Consider the following 26,305-nt stretch of genomic DNA (forward strand, 5'->3'; position numbering starts at 1 on the left):
CCATAAATCTTATATAACAACATAGGACCCCCATGAAGTGTCACTAGTGATGCTGAAGTGTTCCCAAGAAACAAAGTCATGATATTATAAGACAAAGTTGAATTGCCGGCTCACCGGCAGTGTGAAGATGAGAATGAAGACCTTTATGATAATCCATTCCCAATTAATTAATGGTAAATATATTTTTTTCTTTTGATTTTCTTAATAACATTTTCTCCAGCTTACTTTACTGTGAGAATGCAGTATATAATAATATAATATACAAAATATGTGTTAATTGGCTGTTGATGTTAGTGGTAAGGCTTCCAGTCAACAGTACACTTTTAGTAAATTTGGGGAGAGTCAAAAGTTACAGGCAGAGTTTCAACTGCACAGGAGGCCATTGCCCCTAACCCTCAAGTTGTTCAAGGGTTAACTTGCCAATATATCCAGTTTTGTCTCTTTAGTTCAGACATGGAATGGTTGTCTCACCATCTTTTGACAAACCAAACCCCAAAACTAACTAAAAAAATCATTTTGTTTGCTGTGTGGGCAACATATCACAGAAAAGCAACAGTAGAAGTAGAGACCAATTGTGGCCATTAAAAATTTTGTATGGGTGCATTAAAAAAAAGATAAATTTGGCATTAACAACTATATAGAAAAATGCCATAAACATAGTCAAAAGAAATATTTACAACTCATATCAGCAACAAAGAGCCAATTTCATCAATAAGAAAAAACCCAATAACTTATCTGAAAAAAATGAGCAAAGGATATGAACAGAATTCCTAGAAAAGAAACTATATTTATTAATCATATAAAAAGAGGTCAACTTCCTTTCATATGATAGAATTATAAATTGAAACTATACAATGATAGCCATTTTTCACTGATTAGATTTGCAAAGACCAAAAAGCTGATAACAAGCGTGATTATGGATGGTGTGGCAAACAAGCTCTTTCTTGCAGGTACTACTTTTAATGAGAACAGTTTGGCACTAACAAAATTTTTAAAATACACTTATTATTTGACCTAGCAGTTCTACTTTTAGGAATTTATCTTATACGTAAATTTAATGTATGTGAAGTGACTATTGTCCAAGTGATTCACCGCAGTCCTATGTAGTGTTGTAAAATATGAGAAACAACTTAAGTGTCCATCAATAGGGACTTGATAAATAAAGTATAATGCATCCACACAACAGAATATTTTACATCTGTGGAAAAAAAAGAGTGACGACAATCTCTAGGCTATATTGTTGGGTTGAAAGAAAAAAAAAAAAAACCCAACTGTGTGCAGTAACCCCAGGAGAATATGAGAAAATCTGGTACTGGTGATTACTTCCCAAGAATACTGGGGATAGGGAGGCAGAAAAGACTCATTTTGTACTTAATTCTCTTTGGTGCTATTTAAATGTCATATGAGGTATATGTATTTCTCATCAAAAATAAGCAAAATAAAAAATTGTAAAAGTCTGTTGCAGTTGTCCAGGTGATATCATTCTTCTAAGAGGAGTAGTGATGGACAGCATGCACGATTCAGGATATGTTTTGGAGGAGAGTTGACAAGATGTGTTGATGGAGTAGATGTGGCAGATGAGGTAAGTAAGCCATCAAGGATGATAGCTAGACTTGTGGCTAGCAGCCAGTGGAGACATGTGCCATTTACTTATCTGGGGAGCACTTAGGGAGGAACAGGTATAGCATGGGTAAGAGAATTCAAAGATTCTGTTTTGGATATGTTAAATTTGAGATGCCTATTAGTCATCCTCGTGAAGATGTCAAATTGCAGTTGGAAAAGGAGTCATCAAGACTTAAGGAGTCGCTCAGGAAAGGAGTCTGGATGGAAGTATTTTAGAGACATAAGCATATAAATCATAATAAATAGAAATACAATGCGAGCCACATACGTAATTTTAAATTTTCTAGCAGTCACATAAGAAAACAGGTGAAATTAATTTTAATATATTTTATTTAATACAATATGTGCAAAACATAATTTCAACATGTAATCAGTATTAAAATTAACAAGATACATTTTTTTTCTCATAGTTGTATTCAAAATTGGTGTGTATTTTACATTTACTTATACTCGATTTTGACTAGTAACTTTTCAAGTGTTCAATAGCTACATTTGGTGAGTGGCTACCTATCGGACAGCACCGTAAGGTTATTTAAAGCTATGGGACTGGATGAGTGGAAGAGGCATAGGATTGGGCCTTGCAGCACTTGAACATGTAGAGTTGGAGTAGAAGAGGAGGAGCTAACAGTGAGATAGCAAATGAGACAGCCTAGTCCACTGGGAGGAAAACAAGGCTAGTGTCAAGGAAGCTAGAAGGGAGGGGCTGTTAACTGCATCAACAGACACTAAGTCTAGTAAGATGAGGACAGAAAAATGATCATCATTGCATTTGGAAAGATGGAGTTGTTAGTCATCTTGGCAAGACAGTCTTACCAGATTGGGGGCTCCTCCATTGTAGCTGAAGAGAGAATGGGAGGTGGAAAGTGGAGACTTCTCAAAGGCAACACATTCTGTAACTGATCTATCTCCTCTCTCTCCCCTCCTTTTTCTCTTCCTATATTTTGATCTCTATTGGGGGCCCAAGCTAGAAATCTGGAAGACACTCTGAAGTCCTTCCTATCTTTCAGACCTCATATGCTATTATAAGAAAGTAATTTCTATTTTATCTTGTAAATAATTCGTGATTCTGTCTCCTTTGTGCCATCCCTATTTTTTTTTAAACTGGTGATAGACCCTTGCCCCCTTGCCATCTCTAGTCTTTACTACTGCAGCATCTTCCTAATAAGCCTCACAGTTATTCGGCCTCTAGCTTTGCTGCCCTCAAAATTCCAGAGTATGGGGGTGATGCTGTGTTGACACACTGAATTTTTAAAAACAAAATCTTGTAGTCTTGCTACTCTGTTTGGAACCCTTGCCTGGCTCTTCATGGAACAGGTTTAGTGTTTCCACTCCTGAGTTCTTTCTCTCTTATTCTGGGATCAATACAAACACATACACATCCAGTACTGGTTCATGATATGTCTTTATTACCCCTCCTAACCGTCCGCCCTCCCACCAACCCCCTCAAACAGGCACCATGACTGGCTCATTCGTACTAATTCCAGCCTGGGTATCAACTTCAAGGCGCTTAAGCGCCCACCCCCGTTGCCCCCTCCCTCCCTTGCCTCCAAAGCTGGTTACACTGTGCACCTGTTCTCTCTTTCTAAAAATGCCCTTTGCAGACATTTCCAAGGAATTCAGTGCCGATTTCTGCCACTGTTCTCACCACATTCATTCATTTATCATACTGCATTTTAAAGTACCAGTTTCTGTCGATCTCTCCAACTAAACTCCGAAATCTCTGCGGTCGGAGAGGTTGCCTTATTCCAGTTTGTATTCCCAGTACCTGGCACATCAGAAAGTGCTCGATTAAGTTGGTCTGTGTAAGGAGCCGTCACAGAAGCTGTTGAGAGCAGTGCTGCCAGGAGAAAGGCGGCAAGTGTTGTGGTGTGTCACAGCCTACGCAGGCCGGATCCTCAGGAGTCTGGCGTCGAGGCCAGAGGGAGGCCGGCACTTTGTCCCGGAGGGAGTGCGCTGAGTCCGGAGTGAGTGCGAGCGTCAGCAGGGCGGGAGACGGAAGGACAGCGCGGGAAGCCGTGGCAGGCTGGGAGCGGGCGCCTTAGGCTCTTTTTCCCGAGAAGACAGTCGCCAGACAGTCGCCTAGGGAAAGCACAGCACAGCAGACCCGCTCCCCGTCAGCCCTACCCTGCGCGCGTGAGCGCCGCCCACGTGAGGCCGGCCCTGCGCGACCCGCCGGTGTCACGTGAGCGCCCGCCGTCACGTGATCGCGGTCTGGGCCGGGCTCTGGCCGCGGTGCTTCCTGCCCGTCCCGGAGTTGCCAGCGTTTCCACGGCTCGGTCTCCCGTGGGCGCGATGGAGGAGGAGGAGGAGGAAGCGCGACCGCTGCTGGAAGGCGGCCCTGACGCGGCCGGCGGAGATGCCCCCGCGGCCCCCCGGGCGCTGCCGGCTCTCTGCGACCCCAGTCGCCTGGCGCACCGGCTTTTGGTGCTGCTGCTGATGTGTTTCCTCGGCTTCGGTGAGCCGGCCGGGGGGGGCGGGGGGGAGGGCTGGCGGCCGAGCATTCCCGACTGTCCCTCGGAGCCAGGTGGGCGCCTCGGCGCGGCTTCTGGCTTCCGCTCCGGGGCCTCTTTTCCCTTTGCAGCCCCAACACGGTCGGTGGATGTTGCTAGTTATTCAGCATCCCGAACGTGGGTGTCGGGGAACTGAGCTGGGCGGGTTTTGTCCCGCTCCTTTGCTCGCCAAGAAGCCTCAGAGGCCAGCAGCTCGCCCCTGGGGCCACAGATAGGGGGCAGCTCTAGATCTTCAGGGGTCCTCTCTAGTCACAGTGTGTTCAGAAGAAATTCAGGAAGACTTCACTACGCCTATCCCCTGCCCTAACCCCAAAACTACCTTCTTTTTTTTTTTTTTTTGAAATAATTTCGTTGGCAGTCTTTTTTATGTTTCTCACCCTCTTTGGAAAAACGTATGAATGTATCTTGCTGATAGTCTCAGCGAGTGGATGTGTTTTTTCAGTCTTCCGCTCTGCGACTGTTAAGCAGTCATACTGGACTGGACTTGTAGGCTTGGCGATGGTTGGTTTTACTTATGAAATCTCATGACTCCAAAAGCAGTTTCTCAGGATAATTTTAAAAACATCTTTCCTTCGTATGTTACAGCTTTTAATTTATTCTGCAGCTATTCTAAGGTTAATATTAGTTCGGTATGAAAGAATGTGTTTTTCAGGAGGCTAGCTGGAACCTGTGTTATCATCAGGTTTAGGAACATTATGATGCATAATCTTATGCTACTGCTAAACTGTTTTAGTAGGCATGAAGAATGCTTTGGGGTTTGGTTTCTTTGCAACTTTTTTTGCCCTCTCTCCTCTTTTTTTTGCCCTCTCTCCTCTTTTTTTGTTTTTTTTTTTTTGAAAGATGATGCCTGTACGTTAACCTTAAGGCATGACATTGAATCCCTTACAAGCAATAAAAGCAGGGACCAGACGTTTCTGGGTTTAGAAACAAAAAACAAAAAAAACAACAATAAAACACTTTAATAGAAAGTTGTTCCTACTCAAGTAGACGGATTATTTTTGGTAGATTCTGGTTATCTGCCTTAGTTTCAGAAGCCAGATTCATACCTTTCTAATGACAGTTTTCATTCCTTTGAACCAGTTGCTTTGTGTACTTATGGAGAGAGCAGAGAAATGGAAGCAATATTACCTTATATCCTACCAAAGAATCTGTTATTTTACCTTTACATCTGAGTGTGTGAATATCAAATGTCTCCTCATTTGTCTCTAATACTACAGCAAACGTTATGTTTTAATTTAGTTCTTTAGAACTCTCAGTTGCATTTTCTTCATTCCTAAGATTGCGTTTACTACATTATTTGATCTTGGGTACTCTATTTAGCATTAGAACTCGTTTCAGGTATTGGGTTAGTCAGAATAGCTAAACTCCATTCCTTTGCTCTCAAGATGAGCGGGGACCACCCACAGCCAACATTGTTAGAAAACTGTTCAGGATGTTTGTAAAGTTCTCTGTGTGTTTTGGTAGCTTTAAATAAGGAAAATATAGCTGCTTCATGAAGATGTTAATAAAATAATAGACATGTGAACCATGATGAAAATAAATGGAAAAACAGTTGATTGTTGACTTCTTTTAATTCAGATTCCCAGTATTTGCTGTGTGTGCATGCTACTCATTTGTGAAAGTTACTTTGCTACAACTTAGAAGGTACTGGTGGATGAGGAAGTGGTCCACAAAAGTTTCCATTGTGTCAGTCCTCAAGCCCATAGTATAAGCGCTTAAAATCACCTTTTGAGTAGTATTTGCAACTTTAAATTTTTATATGGATACTATTATTACTTACAAAATACTTGCTCTTCCTTTTTCTAGGCAGCTATTTTTGCTATGATAATCCTGCTGCCCTTCAGACTCAGGTTAAACGGGTAAGTTGATTTTTTACCTTTGTTCTTTTTGTTTGCTTTGGAGCAGGTGTAGCTGCTCAGGCATTATCAACTCTTGCGTTGTCTAGGCTGAAATGGCCACTGAATCCATCTTAATATTTGTAGTCACCAAATCCACAAGCTGTAAGGAGTATTCTTGAGTTGAAATGAGTTGCCACAAAGATGAGTTGCCATATGTGACTTGAAATTGTTTCAGACCTTACATAAATAATTATGTGGTATTTCCATAGTATTGCCAAAAATATTAGTGGATTTTTGTTTGCATTTCACTCTTCCAGTGCTTAATCATCTGAACGACAAATGATTTGGTAGGTTAGCTTTTTGCCTTCTTAAATATGTTTTTGTTGTTATTTTGTTTTTTAAATGTGGAAACTGACTGCATTGGATTGTCTATGTCAATATTTTTAGTTTGGTTTTGTATTATATATTTGGTATTTATAATTTCTTGGGTTTTTAGATAGTCTTTTTTCATCATAAGTTTTTTACCTTTGGACAGGAAAAAAATACATAGATCAGCCCTTTGCATTCTAGAATTAAAGAGGAAAGGAGGTAGGAGTTGGCAAGGGTGAGGTATGGAGAGGCTAGGGTGGGTAGCAGTAGGCTAAGATTATTCTTTTCTATGTGGGAAGAGTCCCCATTGCAGGTAGTATTGAGGGAATAAGAATATACAAGGTAGAGACAGAGTGAGGTGGTCCCTGTAGTAGGGTTTTCGATCCTAGAATCCATGAAGCCCCTGAAATGGCATGTGTATGCAAGAAGTTCCCAGGTGTGACCATTTTTCTGGGGCAGGAGCCATAGCTTTCATGAGATTCTCAAGGAAGTTAATGACTTACTACAAATGGGAAAGAAACTTGCCTTACACGGAAGGAATAATATAACCATTATTTTCTATTAGATTGTCATAATTTGATTTGTTAGTTGCTAAACTTAACTGTTTGGAAAAAAATAGTTTTATTTTCTTTCCATATAGGATATGCAGGTGAATACCACGAAATTCATGCTGCTGTATGCCTGGTATTCTTGGCCCAATGTAGTTTTATGTTTCTTTGGTGGCTTTTTAATAGACCGAGTATTTGGAATACGGTAAGCTTGAAAGAAAAGTCTCACCTATGGGTAAATCTCACCTAATTATTAGGAAAATACAGAGCTAGATTAAAATATTTTTAGAAACAACTGAATAAACTTCTGTATTGACTGTGATAATCTGCATGAATTTTTAAAAATGATTTTTCTCTCTGGAATTAGTTTTTGAAACTTGATTGGTATTTCAGTTAAGATAGAGACTAGTAAATGCTACTGATGGAATGAAATAACTCAGTTATCTAGAGGTAAATTCTGGTCACACTTGAGATCAGACAAACCAGAGTCTGAATCCCATTGCTACCACTTGCTCAGCTTCTAGATGTTCTGAGCTTCAATTCCCTCGTTGGTAAAATATGGATAATAATTCCTACTTTGCAAGGTGACTATGAGGATTAAATGAGAGATGGATGTACAGTATTTGGCATGTTGAAAGTATGTGCTTCTCCCAGCCCCAGGGAGATTTTCTATTTCTGCCTTTCTTTGGGCATTGAACTTTTTGTGACCACTTCTATTAGATGCTAAGGAAGGAATAACACTGTAAGCTTTGTCACTTCTCATTCTTATTATCGTGTGTATGTTGTTAGTGGAAACTAAAGAGGGAATAGACTGGGAATATTTTCAGAAAGCAGAGACCAAAATGATGAGGAGTCTTCAAACCATGTCTGGTAGAAAAGAGTTGAAGAAATTTTAAGTGTTTGGACTTAGGCACTAACTTTTTAAAACTTTGAAGAGTTACAGTATGAAGAAAGAATTAAATTTATTTTGTTTGGTCTCAAGCGTTAGACTTAGCTTGAAACTTCAGGGGAACAGATTCTACTTAGTACGATGAAGAGTTTGCTTGGTCAGTTTGACAGGAAGTGATGTAACTTGTCTTGGGACCATAGTGGGTTTTCCAGTGCTAGAGAACAGTTAGAACATGCGTGACCATTTCACAAGGATCTTGAGAGAGATTTAGGAAGTATGGTTTCCTTTGCTGACCTTTAAGGACTCTTCTGACACTGGCATTTTATTATTCCGGGAGAAAATCAATCAGATGTTCAGACTGTAGAATGTTAGACTTGTATTAACATGTTTGATATTTGTCCTTTTAAAAGTAGTTTTTAGTTATCAAGAATCATAGTATCTTAAAATTACTTAGTGTAGAATTCCTTGGAATCAATCCTAAACTCTTAAAAGAAATTTTATAAAGAATTTCCATTTTTAAATAGTTTTGACCCTGGGAACTTCTTGAAGATTATTTAATAAGTTTTATTTAAGAGATAACAATGGCTTAAACTAATATATACCATTACTAAAGCCTCTGTAATCTCCTCAGAAATCTAGACTTCTATAGATTAGTATTCAGCCTAGGAAAGTTGTTGACTTCAGAGGCAAATGAGCACTTTATTTTTCTTTCCTTGGAGGGAATACAGAGGGGGCAAAGAAAACCAAAGCAAATTATTACTAAAGGACTTTGTAATTACTTATTGTAATGTAAGAAGAAATTAAGAAATTTTTCTCTCTCTCAAACAGATGGGGCACAATTATTTTTAGCTGTTTTGTTTGCATTGGACAGGTAAGGAAGGCTGAAATATTCATTGATTGACAGTGACTTTTGAGTTCTTGTCTAATTCTGCTGGCAAAGATAAATGCCCACATGGTATAATACATAGTCTGTTTTAAGCCTTGAAATAAATGAACAGTAATATTTTAATTTCACACATTTACTAAGGAGAAATATTAAAACCATTGTAGAAGCTGTGATTTCTTTTATAAGGTACTTAGTGTTTCTCTTTAATACCCTGAATTTACTTTTTCATTGATTAAGCATTATATTCTACATTATAGGTTATTTTTGCTCTGGGTGGAATATTTAATGCTTTTTGGCTGATGGAATTTGGAAGGTTTGTGTTTGGGTAAGTTATGCATAATTTAATTTATCCTAACTTATTGTTTTAGTATTCATTTATTGAGGATTTAAAAAAATATTTTTGTGTATTTTGGGGAAGTACTTCAAATCCTTGAAATCTAGCCACATATACATAAGACTGCTTTTTAGTTGTCTTTTCTCAATTAAAAAAAATAAACAAAAATTTTGAGTGGTCATAGTTAACTCTGTGTGGGGTTTGAATATTAAATAGTTCTTCAGAAATGATATTTTTCCTAAGCGTTTTGCCTATTTTGTTATATTGAAGATATGGCTCAAGCTTCATTTTGAAAACCGTAGACAGTTGATACCTAGGTTGGTCATTCATGGACATTTCAGTCTTTCTTAGTGCGTAATGTACAGACCCTTTTGAACCCTGTTCAGGAGTCTTAAGTGAGCACCATACCTATAGGCCGATTGTTCTACCTGAATTTCAGTGTCTGTTCAGTAAGCCTATTCTGAGTTCAGCCTTGGTCTTCCTTCCCTGAAGGAGCCAGATGACAGAACTTATTCAGTCTTAAAAGTATATGTCATTCAGGCTTTTCACAGGTACCAGGGACATGTAGACAGACATATGGTGCCTACCCCAAAAAGTGCTCTGAGAGAGGGAAACAGAATGTGAAAATATGAAAGGATTTAGAGACAGAAATATGGTCAGAAATGGCCTCTTGGATGACGTGGACTTTGACAGAAGTGTAGGATTTGGATTAGTAGAAGAGAGGGAAAGTATTTTTAGACTGGGACAGAGGGCTCAGGGCTAGGATGTGGAGGAGAGGAAGCTCCTAACTGAAGGCCTTCAGGGGGGATGGTAAATATATGGAACTTACTGAAGGAAAACTAAAACCCAGGAGGTAGGAGAATGTTGACTATGGAAGGTGAGCTGGGAGGATTGATGGAGAGCTTGGCATATTGGACTGAAGTGTACATTTTTACGTTTTCACAAAGTACGGACCACTTTGCCCATATCAGCACTTTGTGTAGTTTAGATGGTGATGTCATAACCCAGACTCCTTTTACTGCCTGGGATGGTTATTGTGGCATATGAAATGACTCCAGTGCTTAGCAATATAAAACAACCATTTCATTATGCTTGTGGACTTTGTGGGTCGGGAATTTGGACTGAGTATAGCATGGATGACTTGTCTGTTCCTGATGTCTGGAGCCTTAGCAAGAAAGATTCATGGGAGGCTGGGGGCTGGAATCATCCGAAAGCTCACTGACTCACATGTCTGGGCTGGGATGCCTGGAAGACTAGGACTGTTGACCGGAGCACTTACATGGAGCTTTTCTTTGTGGCTTGCTTTCTCAGAGCATGAGGGTAGTTGGCCTTATTAATACAAGGTGGCTCAGGGATCCAAGTGTGAGTGTTGAAGTGAAAAGGCGGATGTCACCTTTTACGACCCAGCCTTGGAGTTACACAGTGTCACTTCCACCATATTTTATTGGTTGAAGCAGTTACAGGCCCACCTAGATTCAACGGGAGGGGACAGAGACCCCACCTCTTGATAGGAAAGTGTCAAAATATTAAACCTGCATTGCTAACAATGGTATTACTTTAAAAGCTCTGACTTTTCTTCCGTTTCCTATTTTTAGGATTGGTGGGGAGTCCTTAGCAGTTGCTCAGAATACATATGCTGTGAGTTGGTTTAAAGGCAAAGAATTAAACCTGGTGTTTGGACTACAACTTAGCATGGCTAGAATTGTAAGTATGATGACAAACCAAGTGAAACCAAATAGGAAGCAAAAAATTCAATCTTGTAGTTATCTCTTAAAAATCACAGGGTGAAATATGTTTGTGTATGGTAAATTAGCTATTGATTTTTATATGTTTCTCTAGAACATAGTATGATATTTAGTTTAGTTTAAGTAAGGCATCTCTGACCTTATTTCAGTTAGTAAACAGTCTAAAATGGCTACGTGAACTTCATTAATTCAAAGAATCTTATTATAGAGAGGGATCTTACAAGTTTTGTTAGCTGATTTCTTACCAATTTTTGGTATTTATGCTATGAAACTCTCTACATATGGCCATCCAGTTTCTGGTTGCACATCTCTAGTGATCAGAAGCTCACTCTGTGATGAAACAGCCTGTCTACTTCACTTTTTGGAGCTCACCTTCTTATAGAGATGAAACTTACTTTCACAAGTATCTTTTACTGATTGTTCTGACTTTTGCTCTCTGTAGTTAAAGTTTACCTTCTCTGCTGTGTGACAGTGGTTTGCTTATTAGAAGACAGCTCTTAAGTTCTTGTTCATATGTGCTCATTTCCTGTGATTGTTTAGGCCATGTGACGTGGGTCCCAGCTCCCTCACCGTGGTATTCACACCTCTCTGGACTTATCTTAGTTAGCCAGTACTCTTCCTGGTAATTGGAACCTAGAAATGATCATGATGTGTCAGGTTTGGTCTGATAGAGGCTACCCAGAGGAACAACATGATGTTTTTATTAATGCATCCTGTAAGGTATTTTGGCAGTCCCAAACCACATTTTTTCCTTATAAAGTCCTATGAAAGATTTTAAAAATTCTTTACCATTAAGAACCAAGCTTTCAAAGACTAATAAATGGCATGGAAATGCCAACATGTTCTTAGGAAAGAAGAAATCCAGTGTAAAAAGCTTTTAATATAATATTTCATCATATGAGTATTTATATATTTTTGTACATGTAGGTTCTTTCTGATTTTTTCACTATTATAAATAGTCTTGTAGCCCAAAACTCTCACTATAAAACTTGCCTGCATCTTTGATGATTTCCTTAGGCTAGGTGGCTAGGAATGGAATTATTGAGTCAGAGGGTTTGTTAGGGTTTCTGAGAACTGTTGAGACATATTTATAGATTATCCTTCCACAGATGTGTACATCGCCATCTATAGGGTATGAGAGTATCCCTTGTATTGTAGCTTGGATGGTATAGGCTGTTAATTACTTTTAAAAAAGTCATTTTATCACTTTGGTAGGGAACACCTAAATATTATTTTAATTTATAATTCTTTGATAAATAATATGGTTTCCCATGTTTTCTAAATTTTATCTACAGGGATATTTCAACAGGCTTCATTATGTGTCCTGTGCAAGTCAAGATGTCTGTGGCAGTTTGAGGATGTAGTTGTATAATAACTTCTCAAAGAGGGAAGTAAGATCAGTTAAGCAAGACTCATTCTCAGTGATTCTATTCTGGTTGCTAGTGATCATTAGGTTCTTCTCTGTGTCATTATGACTTAGTTATAATCTACTAAACTGCATTCTGAGGAGCCCTAAGTTTATTTGTTTATATATACATTCTTTTGATGATAGAGCTAACAAGATTTGCTAATGGAAAATGTGTGGATTAGGGAGGTGAGGGAAGGAGGAGCTCAGGATGATACCAAAGTTTTTGCCTGAGCAATTGGAAGAAAAGAGTTGCACTGAGTGAGGATGAGAAAACTACGGCAGCAAGAGCTGGTTTGGGGGATGGATGGTGGGCAGAATATTAAGAGCTGGGTTTTGGGCACATTAGGTTTGACTTGCCTTCCAGACATCCGGGTAGAAATGTTGAGTAGGCAGTTGCATGTATGGCTATGGAATTCAGAGGAAAGGCCTGGACAAGTGATATAAATTAAGGAGCAAGGAAAATGCTGCTTAATATTGCAAAACTCGATAAGATCACCAGGGCTGTGAATGTTGAAGGAAAGAGAAGATGTCCAATGACCAAACCATGGGGAACTTCCACATTTACAGGTTAAGAAGATTGAGATGGAACCAATGAAAGAGCTTCCAGGGCAGAGAGTATAATACAGAAAAAGGCAAGAGGAAAACTGTAAGACTGTAGTGCCCTGGAAAGAAATCAAGGAGGAGAGAATGTCGACTGTATTAAAGGCTATTGATAAGTCATATGCTACTGAAGACTGAGAAATGAATGTGTCCTCAGCAGTATTCTCACAGCAAATATAGTAGCAAATTTCACATGTCTGTTTCTTACAAAATGCCAGCCAATGGCATTACTCAAATGAACAGGAAGGTAAATGGAGACCTATTGGAAACTTTCTCCAATGTCACCAAAAATATAAGCTCCTCAAATACTAGGATGTTGACTTAATAATGTTTAATTCTGAAATATCTAACATGACCTGGCTTAGCAAGTACTTAAGAAATATTTGTTGAAATAATGTTTAAAAGTAACAAATTGCAAAGAAAAATCAAAAGGGTGCTGGACCTCCAACTCTTAGCTAAGACATGAATAATAAGGAAAATGAGAAGTCCATTGCTTGAAGAGGTTCAAGTGTCTAAACTCAAAGTCACCGCTCAGAAAACAGAGAATAGAGTGGTAAAGCTCTGTGATCATTCTGTAAGATGCACCAGAGCAAGAGAAGCACAAAAAGACTGAATCTGTCAGATCCCTAGCAACTCTGTAATGGAATGCGTCTTGAACATTTTGATCTTAAAATACTTTTATCTAATGATGTCTTACATGAACCCTAAATACAGAAATCAGATAAAAATCGAGCAGCTCTGGCTGAAGCTTAGGTGGCTGCCTGAGAACTGGCTCCCTCCACCTCCTCAGGTCCCCCCCCACCACTCCTATAACCCCTACCCTACCTCTTAGAAGCCTTGAGATTCCCTTCTAGAAACTTAGGGCAATTTATGTGTCATTATATCCATATTCTGACCACTTCTCACCATAGCCACTGCTAACCCTCCTGAGCTAAGCCCCGTCAGCTCTGTTCTGGATTATTGCTGTAGCTCCCTAACTGCTGCCCTTGCCCCTGCCTTTGCCCCCACTTGTCATTTGTTTTGAATGTAGCAGCCAGAGTGAGTCTGTCAATGCGTGAGTGGATCATGCCACTTCTCCGCTCAAAACCCCAATGGCTTCCCATCTCATACACAATAAAAACTGAAAGTCCTTCTTATTGCTTATAGCTTCCCTCCCCACTATTTCCTCTCTAGGGACCTCATGTCATCCTCTCCCCTCTTCATTTCTGCTGTTTTGGCCTCTGCCCTCCTTGCCATTCCTTGAACACGCCAGGCAGGCTCCCTCTCGGAGCCTGTGCGCTGGCTGTTCCTTCTGCCTGGAGTGCTCTTCTCCCAGGTATGCCTACGGTTTGCTTCCTTTGAGTTTTACTCCCAAGAAACTTTCTCAGTGAGGCATCCACTCCTAATTTTATATTCTTCATTGCTTTATATTTTCCTTGTTTTTTAAAGCCCTTGGCACTTCTTAATATACTACATATTTTATTTTTTTTAACTCCACTAAAATGTAAGTTTTATGAAAGTTGGATATTTTTCTGTTTTGCTCTTTATTATATTTCCAACACCCGAAACAGTGACTGGCAGGTAAGAGAGGCTCAGTAATTGCTGAGTGAATGAATAAATGAGGACATTATTTACTGTAACTTTTACTATTTTTTTTAATGGACATTTGGAGGAAGATTTTTTTTTTTCTCAGTACCAGGAAAAGCTCTGCTTCAGCTACTGGTGTATTTTTGTCTTCGGTACTCTGTGAATTTTATAACTTCTTCATTTTTGCTTTGGCTGCTAGGAAGTTCTAAATGTCCTATGTTCTTTTGGATATCAGCCTTTTGTAATAAATTGGCATTAGAAAAACACAGTAACTTTATTTGTGGCTTTATCTTTGTCAGTTTTTTCCTTATGGTGTTTTAAAAAAATTACCTCCTATTTAATCTGAATCCTATTATACCTATTTCTCTAAGCTGCCTCAAATCCTTTTTTTTTTTTTTTTGGGAACAAATCGTATGTATAAATAATTGAAAGTTCTATTAATTGTTTTTCTTTCTCATTTAGGGGAGTACAGTAAACATGAACCTCATGGGATGGCTATATTCTAAAATTGAAGCTTCGTTGGGTTCTGCTGGTCCCACAACCCTTGGGGTCACACTTATGATCGGTGAGTGAATCCTAATGTCCCACATCTTGTCTCTTTTGAAAGCTTGTCAAAAGAGGAAAGAACATAGGAATTGGTGTCAGACCACTTTGGTTATAGTTTTGCCCCCATGGTTTATTCGTTCTCTGACCTAACTAGAAATAGCCTATCATTTACCCTGATTGTATGTTAATTTCCATTTTCTCAAAATGGAGGATCTTGTTCCTTGTCATCTATTTCAGTGTTGTCATTTGTATCTCATAATACAAAGAGATAGTGTATGTGAAAACTCTTTGAGGGAGACAAATCAGGGAATTTATTCATGTAAGGTGTTAATAGTCTGTAACAGAAGGGAGAATTGTTTCCTTTTGATCAAGTCAGTCAGTATGCCTAGAGAGCTTAGATTTTATACAAGTCAGATGTGATATGATATGGTTGAAAATCTACTAAGTTGGGAGTCAGGAGCCTAGGTTTTAATGCTGACTCTAACTAGTTCTGTCATCTTGGACAAGAAAGTTAATCCTTTTATGTCTCAGTTTTCTTTTCTGTCAAATTGCAGGTGTTTGATCAAAGCTGTATAGGTCCCTCCTGTTCCTAAGTTCTCTTAGCTAAAGGCTCCATTGTGCTAGTTACTGGGCAGGTCACTGAGAAGTGTATAAGGCCCTGTGGATTCATCACTTTTGTTTTTTTCTGAACAGTGAATTTGTCTAACTGAGCCCCACGGTGTGTATATGACTGTTTGCAGGGCTCTAGAGAGAACTGTGGCATGGTGAGGTAAAAGCTCTATGCCTAAGATTTGCACATTTTTTGTATTCCTTATAATTCCTCAGTACATACAGCCTGGCAAAAAGGAGAGTGGAGAGGGAATCCCAAATAGGCAAGAGTATCTAAAGATTCCTTTCTTCTAAACCTTCCCTCTTAAATTCCTTTCCTTACTTAAAAGCTCTTTCATTCTCAAATGCTCCTAAGTATTCCATCAAGTTCCCTCCACAATGGATATCTTTAGAATTTTAAAGAATTTTAGAGCCAGAAAAGACCTCTGCCATCGTCAAGTCAGTGTCTTATTTTACAGATGGGGAAATTGCATCCCAGAGACGTTCAGTTCTGTGTCCAAGATCACTCAGCTTGCTAGTGCCAGCAACAGAACTCGAATCTGCTGACTCTTATTTCAGCGATTTTTCAGCCAGACCATGTTATGTCAGTCTTTATTTGTTTATTTTACTAAGCTTCTTTTGAAAATTCTTCTTGAGTGTAAACTTTATTCACTCTTTATCCTAATTTACTATTAATGTAATGATATGAGTTCAGCGTTAGGGAGAAATGCCGCACTCACAGGGAAGAGAGCCTCAGAGAGCTGTGTTTTGGGAGGGTGGGCTGCCAGAGGGAAGGAGCAGAGGTTGCAGACTTTGGGAAGGCATCAGAAGGAAGAGAGGTGGTCACAGAATCAGACTTGGCTTTGGTAATTTTTTCCCTTGGCATCCATCGACGGTGGTGCTTAGATTGAATTAAGAAATTAGAACTAATTTGCTGGCTGGTTATCAGCTTTCCTCAGTCTGTATTCTCCGTTACAGGATTAGTCTAGTTTGTTCTAGTGTTTTTCTAATCTCCATCCTTCTACTGAGCAATAATATAGTAAAGGTGACTACTGTTTGTTGGATATTTACCATGTGCACTTTCTCTTCTTCTGTCTTGGTTTAGTAATGATGGGCTTTTCTTATGTCTTTAGATGCCATCCCTTTCAGTTGCTGAGTTTTCTGCCGTTTATATAATGTACTGCTTTTTAGGAACTTCAGTCTGGTTCTCTTTTTAAAATCTGTTTTTTTTTAATTTAGGGGGTATAACGTGTATTCTTTCACTAATCTGTGCTTTGGCTCTTGCTTACTTGGATCAGAGAGCAGAGAGAATCCTTCATAAAGAACAAGGAAAAACAGGTAAGTCTAAATGAAAGAAGAGTGGGACTTTAGGGAATTAATAGCCTTTGTGAGATAATTTATAATGAGGTAACTTCCTAATGCAATGTTATAAACCCAGTGGGGCTTAAGACATGTTTTTTATTTTTTATTTCCAAATCTATTTTTACTTTTCTAAATTTTGGATATGTTTTTTTTTTTTCCTGTCAAATGTTTTGGCAGAATTTACATTCTCAGTTGTACTTTGTATGTTTGAAAAATGATTATTGTTCCTAGAAGGGTGTAGGATGGTAGGTACCAATCTTGGTTTGGCTTTTTCTTATGTCTTTGTAAGTTATCCCAGAAATGATGTTTGCATAATTTACTAGAGATGTATTTTTTAAAGTGAATTGCAAAGGTTAATCACATGATTAAAAAAAATTTGACCACAGATGAAATCTGCTTAGGTATGCAAAATTATGCTGATAGCATCTTCCTTTTCTTTAAGGGGAAGTTATTAAATTAACTGATGTAAAGGACTTCTCCTTACCCCTGTGGCTCATATTTATCATCTGTGTCTGCTATTATGTTGCCGTGTTTCCTTTTATTGGACTCGGGAAGTGAGTATTCTCTAGCATACCATTTTTCTTGACTGAATTATAATGAAAGTTCAATCACATAAATGTTTTTTTTTAACACTCTTGCTTCTCTGATTGTAGCTTATATTTTCACAGAAATTGCTTTATATCTCGAGATACAAATGATTTTCTTAGCTTAAGGTTTGGTATTGGTTTTATTCTTTTATTCTTTTGAAGAAATACCTAATAGCAGTTTAGATTCATAATATTGATTTGTTTTAATAGTCAATTTTGGACTAGAATCCTTTTTTATTTCCTCTTTATTCCTTGATTAGGAAGCCTCTTACTGAGAATGGGACTGGGTATTGGTGCACCATGACTGGGCATATCTCTATTTGTTAGGACTGTAATTCTGCCGGACTTAAATTCAGGATCAAACCAAATTCTTTGCTTTATCTTCTTTTTCTCTTTCCTTTTCCATTGGCAGCTGCTTAAATGGAGCAATGTGTGAATGGGTTTGTGTGAGTGTGTCTTTATATCTTTATAAACTTTAAGTTCAAGCTATCATTTTAAATAATTTGACATAAGAACTCTATTTGTTATTAAAATATTTAGCAAAGAACCTGTCCATTACTGCTTTTTAAGAAAAAGAAGCAGCTTTAATTCCCTGTAGTAATATATTTGGTTTTTGAAAATTTGTTTGTAATGCTTGCTGTATATGTAAAAAGGACAAAATAGGTATCATATTTTATTTAGTCAGTGAAGTATTTATATACTCTATATAAGTACTTTAAGCTTTAGCAAATTGCTTGAAGGTAAATATTAAAAAAGGTGGGAAGTTTCAAGAAAGAAAAGTTTATTAAACCTTAGAGTTTTTATTCATCTTTTTTTGCCTTTATTTTTTGAAAACTGGGTAGTTCTCTCTAATGTACTCATTTCTGTATCTTTTTAATTTTAGAGTTTTCTTTACAGAGAAATTTGGATTTTCTTCCCAGGCAGCAAGTGCTATTAACAGGTATTTCATGAATTCTGTAAGTGCTATTGCATGCAAACTGTGGGTCTTTAATTATAACCACATGTTATAAGAGGCAAAAAGAGATGTATGTGGTATGTATGTGACCTAACATCTACAGTGTGAAACCCAGATTATACTGGGACTTGAATCCCGAATGTCCATCTTTGCATTAATAGAAAACCAAAGAAGTCTTGGATTGCTTTTTATATTTCTATTTTCTGATGACCATTTTAGAATAATGTTAAATGAGTTAGGATTTGCTTTGCCTAATATTTTTAGAGATTTTCTTGAATTAATTTTTGGCTACTGTTGCATTTCATTAAATACCTTATTTGTTCTCTGGGCAGTGTTGTATATGTCATATCAGCTCCCATGTCCCCAATATTTGGGTTCCTGGTGGATAAAACAGGGAAGAACATCATCTGGGTTCTGTGTGCAGTAGTGACCACTCTTGTGTCCCACATGATGCTGGCCTTTACGATGTGGAACCCTTGGATTGCTATGGTAATGTCTGTGTTAACATGTCGGGGGTCAGGGTCTCAACAATGACTCTGTCAAGCCCATGTCGGGAGGCACGCTCAGCAAACTCAGATGGCAGTGCCTGTGGCAGGGGAGAAACGATTTGATTTCAATTTCTGCAAAAGTTATTATTTCAAGGATAATTGTGAATTATTAATGTGTAAGGTATCTTTTAATTTCATTGGGCATATTTATTAATAACATGGTAACTTCAATGCTGAAATAGAATTTGAAATAAAATAGCCTTATAAAAGCCAGAGTGTTATTCCTAAATGTGCTGTTAGGTGGTGATCAGTGAAACCAATTTGATGGTGAGTACATGTGGAGCTTATTTTTCCATTCTTGGGATACTTCACTTAGTAGAATGGGTTCCAACTCTATCCAGGAGAACATAAGAGAGAGATTCTATATCGTCATTATTTCTTATGGCTGAGTAATACTCCATGGTATACATATACCACATTTTATTAATCCAGTGTTGGGCAGATGGGGCGGGGAGGGGATGGGTGTATACATACGTAATAAGTGCGATACGCACTGTCTGGGGGATGGACACACTTGAAGCTCTGACTTGGGGGCGGGGAAGAAGGGCAATATACGTAACCTAAACTTATGTACCCTCATAATATGCTGAAATAATAAAAAAAAAGAAAGAAAAACAAAAAAGAAATCAATGACTAGACAACTGGGGCAAGATTTATCAAAAGTATAAAAAGTAAAAAAAAAAAAAAGCCAGAGTTCTTATAGTTCTATTTGTTTTTCTGAAATAAATGACTTAAAAGAAGTAATTCCATCATAGGTGGCAAGAAAATCTGTTGGCCCAGTATCCATTGTTTTGTCTTTGACTGTCCTAGTAGGTTTTTAAAAAGTGATAATGAATTTATCAAGTTTTTGTTGTTATTCTTCAGAATGTCATTTTTAAGACCATAGACTGAAGTGCTGCATTTTTTACCTGTTAATAAAGAAATATCTTGAACATGATTGTTTGTGTACTTGTTGAGAATTTCTGTAGAAATATTTCTATAGATACAGCACAGATTACTAGAAGTAGAAATGCGATAGCAGAGGCTTTGTAAATTTAGCATCCTGGAAGATACTGTGAAACTTCTTCAGTAATTTTCTACCCATTATAACTTCACCAATAACATACAAAGGTGTCTGTGTTTTAGTATCCTTTCCATTATTGGGTATTGGCATTAGTTTAATCTTTGCCAAACTGGTAGGTATAAGTGATACTTATTTAAATTTAAATCTTAAGGTTTCTTTTTTAATGGAATAAAAGTCAGCATTAGGACATATTTTACAACCAGTGGTGGTTTGGTTCTCTGCTGTGCTCTCCAATTGGGTGTTGACCCAGAGGCGTAATGATGGATTATTGGCATGATGTTGCCTTGATGACCTAATTTGTCATTCCTAGTAAATATTAGAAAACTAGCTTGCCTGAAATATTGGGAAGAACTTTTTCCAAATTAGTTTTTTTTTCATGCTTGGTCCTTGACTACATCCTAGGCTTCAGCTAGTTATATGTGCATATAATATGACAAACGAAAATGATTAAGAAGAGTATGTATCTTGTCACTAGAAGTACACTATTAAAGAGGTCTAAGACATTTTTATATTATTTGAATATGAGTTTTAGCCTAATCATAATAAAATTTGCTTGACTATTCATATATTATTAATAGCTAGTGTGTCACTTTTGCTAATCAAAGGAAAACCACCTTTCAGTTAATATAAGACTTTTATACCTTACCATATTGATTTCTGTAGTGTCTCCTGGGACTCTCCTATTCATTGCTTGCCTGTGCATTGTGGCCAATGGTGGCATTTGTAGTTCCTGAACATCAGTTGGGAACTGCATATGGCTTGTAAGTATTTATGCTACGTGTCATATTTGTCACTCTCTACTGTGTCAATTTAATTATCATATAAAACTTCAGATCTCCTGAATCTAGTCATCATCTGGCTTCTGGGAGAGCTCTAAACCTGGAGATAACTGGAAAAGTTGTTAAATCTATTTAAAATACTGTTGTAGCAACAGAAAAACTCCAAGCCTCCAACAACAGAGCTGGGATAGGCTAACCCATAATAGGTACCTGCTGACATTACATCCACCTGCTCTTTTATGTGAGGGCTTCTTGGTGAGAAGTTGAGTGTCTTCTCTGGCCCAAAAAGGCAAAAGGGAGAAATCGCACCCAGAGTTGATGTTCCCATAGCCCTTTCCTTCATTCAGCAGGAAGGTGTTAAGTACATACTACACTTAATGAGGCAAAATCCCTACCTTTGGGCAGACACTCCAGTAGTGGAAATAGTCATGGGATAAAAAACAAAATCTAATCATGTCATCCCTGGTTGAAAACATCTCTTGACACTAATAGTATGTGGTGTACAGATACTAATATTTATGGGGAAGTGTTAGTCTGTGTGTGAAGACTTTTGAAAATGAAATGTGTTTTTATATTTCTTAAATTGTAGCATGCAGTCCATTCAGAATCTTGGGTTGGCCATCATTTCCATCATTGCTGGCGTGATATTGGATACTCGGGGATATTTGTTTTTAGAAGTTTTCTTCATTGCCTGTGTTTCTTGTGAGTATGCCATGTGGCAACATTTAGTTTCTTTTAATATATAGCACAATATTCTATTCTCATTTTTACTTGTAGGTTTTTGTTATTGTTCTCTTTTTTCACCTCTGTGAAACCAAATCCCTAAAGGCATGTCTCTCAGATTCCTGATTCTTGGCCTGTGTATCAGAGTTTCACAGCTGGTGACTTTCTAGTTCTTTGAAGAGTCACAGGCATTTTTCAGGAGATTCCTATCCTTAAAGCCAATAGTGGAATCTGCTTCATATTCTGTTTTAAATGTTTATGGTTTTTAGAAAGCATTTTTCCCCTTTATAGTGGAACACTTTGAAAGAGTCCTGAGTATGTCCCTGGTGCCAATGGGTGGACATTGGTGTGATTTGGGTGTGAGTACTCAGGGTTTATTTATTAGGCAGTTTTAGATAGCTTTTATTTTTAGTTTGTTATTTAATTTTTACCTATAACAGTTCATTGGTTAAAAATAAGAGGCATTAGGAAACTTGAAAAGCTATGTCAGCATTTTTTCATAATAATCTTTACCATACACATAAATTGTATTTATCTAAAAAACTTCTCCTATAGCACATCAAGATGTCTTTTATACTTCAGTAACATGTGCTTAAGAACGGCAAACCACGGTGATGGTTTTATGAAACTTTGTTTTTATTTACAGGGAATAAAGACTATATTTGAAGTGTAGTATTTGCAGATAATTGCTTATAAATAGCCTTGAGTGCATTTTATTATCTCATAATTTTAGAAACAAGCACATCAAATGTTAACAATATAGCCAATAAATCATTTGTTTTTAAAAAATGTGTCATGTAAGAATTTAAAACATTAGGTTGTGAAGTGTTTTCTGGTCTATTTTGATGCTGCAACATGTGGTTAAACTTCAGTCCACAGTTCAGCATGTATTTGGGTCTCAAGCTAGATACTGTGCCATTTAAAAATGTTTTTGTACAGCCTGAGTCAGAGCGAGACCCCGTCTCTACTAAAAATAGTAAGAAATGATCTGGCCAACTAAAAATATATATAGAAAAAATTAGCCAGGCATGGTGGCACATGCCTGTAGTCCCAGCTACTCGGGAGGCTGAGGCAGTAGGATTGCTTGAGCCCAGGAGTTTGAGGTTGCTGTGAGCTGGGCTGATGCCACGGCACTCTAGCCTGGGCAACAAAGGGAGACTCTGTCTCAAAAAAAAAAAAAAATGTTTTTGTTGCCATATTATTTTAAAGTAAATTAAATAGTGGGCCTCACTTGTTAAGGGAGAAAGCCAAGCACCTGACTTTTGAGGTCTTTACTGGGTGTGGGTTTCTGGGAGTCTAGTGACCATGTTTTAATGTTTGGTCATATAATTTATAAAATGGACATGATGCTTTCAGACTTAAAACCCCCAAAGGACTCCTTCTGTTTGGCTCTCTCTAAAATGATAAACAGTCTGTGGCTGGGAGTTTTGGGGAAGTGCCAGGAAGGACCAGCACTGACAAGGGAGAGGAAAGAGGGGTAGGGATGGCCTGCGGGTGGGTCAGCTCCCTGTCCTCTAGGGGTCTCGGCTTCTCCCTGGCCCTGCCATCCCTGATCCCTGGACAAAATGGTATGTAACTTATATTTAAGGCTTTTGGAAAATAAAATAATGTGAAGAATAATTTTATTTTTAAATACCAGTTAATAAAGGTCTGAACGTGTCTAAGCTTTACTTTGTAATTATGATTACAAAGGAATCATTGAGAAGAAATATATACTTTTTAAGGGCCCTATGTTTTTTCACTCCTAGTGTCACTTCTATCTGTGGTCTTACTCTATTTGGTGAATCGTGCCCGAGGTAAGTACAGGTTCTGATATTTTCTTCTCAGACACCCCTGGACCATTTTGTGGAGTCCCTGGAATGTCTGCCTCTTTGGGGGCCAATGCATTAGTTCATGTAATAATGACTTTCTGTTCATAGTGGTAGAAACATTTAATTATGCAATATATAATTATATATTCTGAACCTTCTCATTTATTAAAATTGCTGTCATGTTTTTTTATCTGCTAGCTAGAGCAGTTTAAATTTTATAGTATAAAATTTTAGCATTTTTATTATATATTGGCAGAAAGAAATATGATATTTTAAAAATAACCCCAAAGCCCCTCCTGTGTTATTGTCTTGTATTTTTAAAAAATAAGAAGCAAATTTATAGCTGTAATTTGCATTTTAAGATTAAAAGTATTTGGTTTAGAATTAGAAATTACAAAATTTTTTTTGCTAAGTTGTACTATATGCATTAGTGCTTTGTTTGTCATTCTTTATAAGATTTTTATGTTGCCCTTATTAACTTTTCTAACTGCTTGCTCCTAAAGGGTGTTATATACTTGGCAAAATGTAATATACATGTTATTCAAATAACTTCAGGTCATTTACTTTAATTTCTCTTAATTTTCACTATTATTGAATATTAATACAATGTCCTAATTAACAAAATCTGAAGTAATACTAAGTCCAGACTTAAAAAAAGAAAGCTAAAATTAAGGGGTAATTATTTGTATCATATAAGGATTCTGTTTTTTCCTCTTGGGAAGGTTCCAGTGAATAAGCTTTTTTCCCTCATCTTCTGTAGCTCTTTCTATTACTTAAAGTGTATTTATGCAACTGCTTGCATGTGTGTGTATGGTTGAATTTTACTTACTTTAATATTTCTATTGAAAGATTCTATGTTTATTTGTGTTTTAGGTGGGAACCTAAATTATTCTGCAAGACAAAGAGAAGAAATAAAACTTTCCCATACTGAGTAAGTATTTAAGGGAGAAAAGTTGCCAAATTTTGAAAATCTTAAATATTATTATTTTATTTTAAGGGTTTTGGTTTTGAACTTTTAAGAGGTTGGTCTTTTTCTTGAGTTTTGAGAGCTAACGATTATGTCTGGAACTATTATAACAAAATTCTTGTTTGTTTTAGAAAACTTAAAAAATGAATATCAGGGCCTAAAATTATGTAAAAAATAATAGTTGGGCTTAAATTGCCTTCTGAGAGAGAGAGAGAAATATCTGTAGTACTTGCAATTTATTGGAGGAAAGGCCTTTGTCCTAAGTTTCTGGGATGGACTTATCCTTTCATTCTCTCAGATATTTTCCTTTTCTTAAGTACTTGTGAGAATTTCTCATCTCCTGGTACCAGCATACTATTCTGTGTTCTTTGACTCACTTAGAACAGATTAAAGTATATAGTATGGGGTTAAAGTTAAATTAATTTTTTCTGTAACTATATGCTAAAACATAATGGTGATTCTATTTCCTGTTATTTCTAATTACTTTGAATTTTTTATTTTTTAAAAAATTTATTTGTAAATATATATACCATGTGATTAGGTTTCGTGACTTTTGACTAAGTTAAAGTGTGGTAGAATAGGCTGTGTTTTTGGGGGTAGGGGTGATTTTGATCATATCAATTTCACTTCAACGTAGTAATTCCACTTCTAGAAATATATCGTAAGAAAATAATTGGAAGTTTTATGAGTTTTAACTATCTTTATGACAGTCTTGTTTATTATGTTAAAAAATTAGAAACAACATAAATGTTCCAAAGTAGGGAAAGTGGTTAAATATATTTTGACACACCTGTATGATACGCTGTTAAAAGTGTGTTTTAGGGAAAGTGGTTAAATATATTTTGACACACCTGTATGATATGCTGTTAAAAGTGTGTTTTAGAGGGATTTTTAATGTCACAGATACTTATAGCATGCCATATGTTAAATAAATAAAAGATAAAAATGTAAATATCCTAATTTTATTCAAGAAAAATTGTGCTGGTGTGTGCATGTCTTAAACCCAATTACTTGTGTATTATAGAAAAAAATACTGAAAGAAATAATACCAGAATATTAACAGTTCCATCTGAATGGCAGGGTTATGAGGATGTTTTTTGTTATTCCATATTTTTCAAATTTTCTACATTGATCTGTTACTCTTACAATCAACAAGAGTGAAAAAATTATCCAGGAAAATTTTAATATTTGATACTACATGTCATATAATGCTTATGGTTTTCATTTTATAAGCCAGATGGAGCTTTATGTTTTTTTCTTCCTCTTTTTGATAATATATTGCATTATGTTTTGCAGATGAGACGTTTAAATGACTGTGTCATAAGAATGGGCTGCACACATCACTGGTTTGACAACCTCCATTTTTTTTTTTTATTTAGAGTTTAGTCATTAGGAAAAGTAATGGACTGGAAAGTTGTATTTGAGATATACCTATTCCAAAGTGTATTTGTGAGGCCTATTTTAGCCTATGTCTTTTGTGTGTTGCTGAAGAATTCTACTTTAGAATAGGCCAGTCAACAATGAAAGGTTAAGAAAATTGCTCTGGAACATCCAAGTGAACTGACGAGGGACAGTATAACATGGAAAACATTGTATCTTCTGTTGAGATAATTTTCACAAAGTATACCTTAGGGATATGGCCTTTTCTTTATCTTATAGCAGAAGAAAAAACTAGGGGAATAGAAGGGCTGTTTTACACAGATTAAACAATGGCATTGTAATAGGCATACCCTGTTGTGATAGGGAGTGGTGATAGAGAATACACGAATGATATTTGTATGAAGTCTGTTCACATTCATGACTAGCAGATTGTGCTTCTTTCTCTGTAGTTATGAGAGTTGCTGAAACAGTGACCCTTTTGAGTTTCTTACCTCTATGCTACTGAGGATCCTAATCACGTAGGGACATAATTTTGTAGTACAAACTTTCTGCACAGTTTTTTATGGTCTAAGTAATAACTTTAAAAAAGTACCCTTCAAATTATGATAATTTCCTATTTACATGGATAAATAAAATCACGGGGCCGGGTGTAGTGGCTTACACCTATAGTCCCAGCTTTA

General features: G+C 37.1%; 1 protein-coding gene across 1 annotated transcript; it reads left to right on the forward strand.

Annotated features, from left to right (window-relative positions):
* The first annotated feature begins 3,818 nt into the window (after nucleotides 1-3,818).
* Nucleotides 3,819-25,964, forward strand: MFSD1 (major facilitator superfamily domain containing 1). The gene is made up of 16 exons (XM_045539555.1): nucleotides 3,819-4,078; nucleotides 5,940-5,992; nucleotides 6,981-7,093; nucleotides 8,606-8,648; nucleotides 8,921-8,988; nucleotides 10,593-10,701; nucleotides 14,779-14,881; nucleotides 16,690-16,788; nucleotides 17,255-17,366; nucleotides 18,283-18,339; nucleotides 18,687-18,843; nucleotides 20,629-20,726; nucleotides 21,334-21,446; nucleotides 23,216-23,263; nucleotides 24,152-24,209; nucleotides 25,542-25,964. The coding sequence occupies exons 1-16, from the start codon at nucleotides 3,916-3,918 to the stop codon at nucleotides 25,543-25,545; spliced, it is 1,398 nt and encodes a 465-aa protein (XP_045395511.1). The 5' UTR covers nucleotides 3,819-3,915; the 3' UTR covers nucleotides 25,546-25,964.
* The last annotated feature ends 341 nt before the right edge of the window (nucleotides 25,965-26,305 follow it).

Source organism: Lemur catta, chromosome 1 (assembly GCF_020740605.2).
Source record: "Lemur catta isolate mLemCat1 chromosome 1, mLemCat1.pri, whole genome shotgun sequence".
NCBI lineage: Eukaryota > Metazoa > Chordata > Mammalia > Primates > Lemuridae > Lemur > Lemur catta.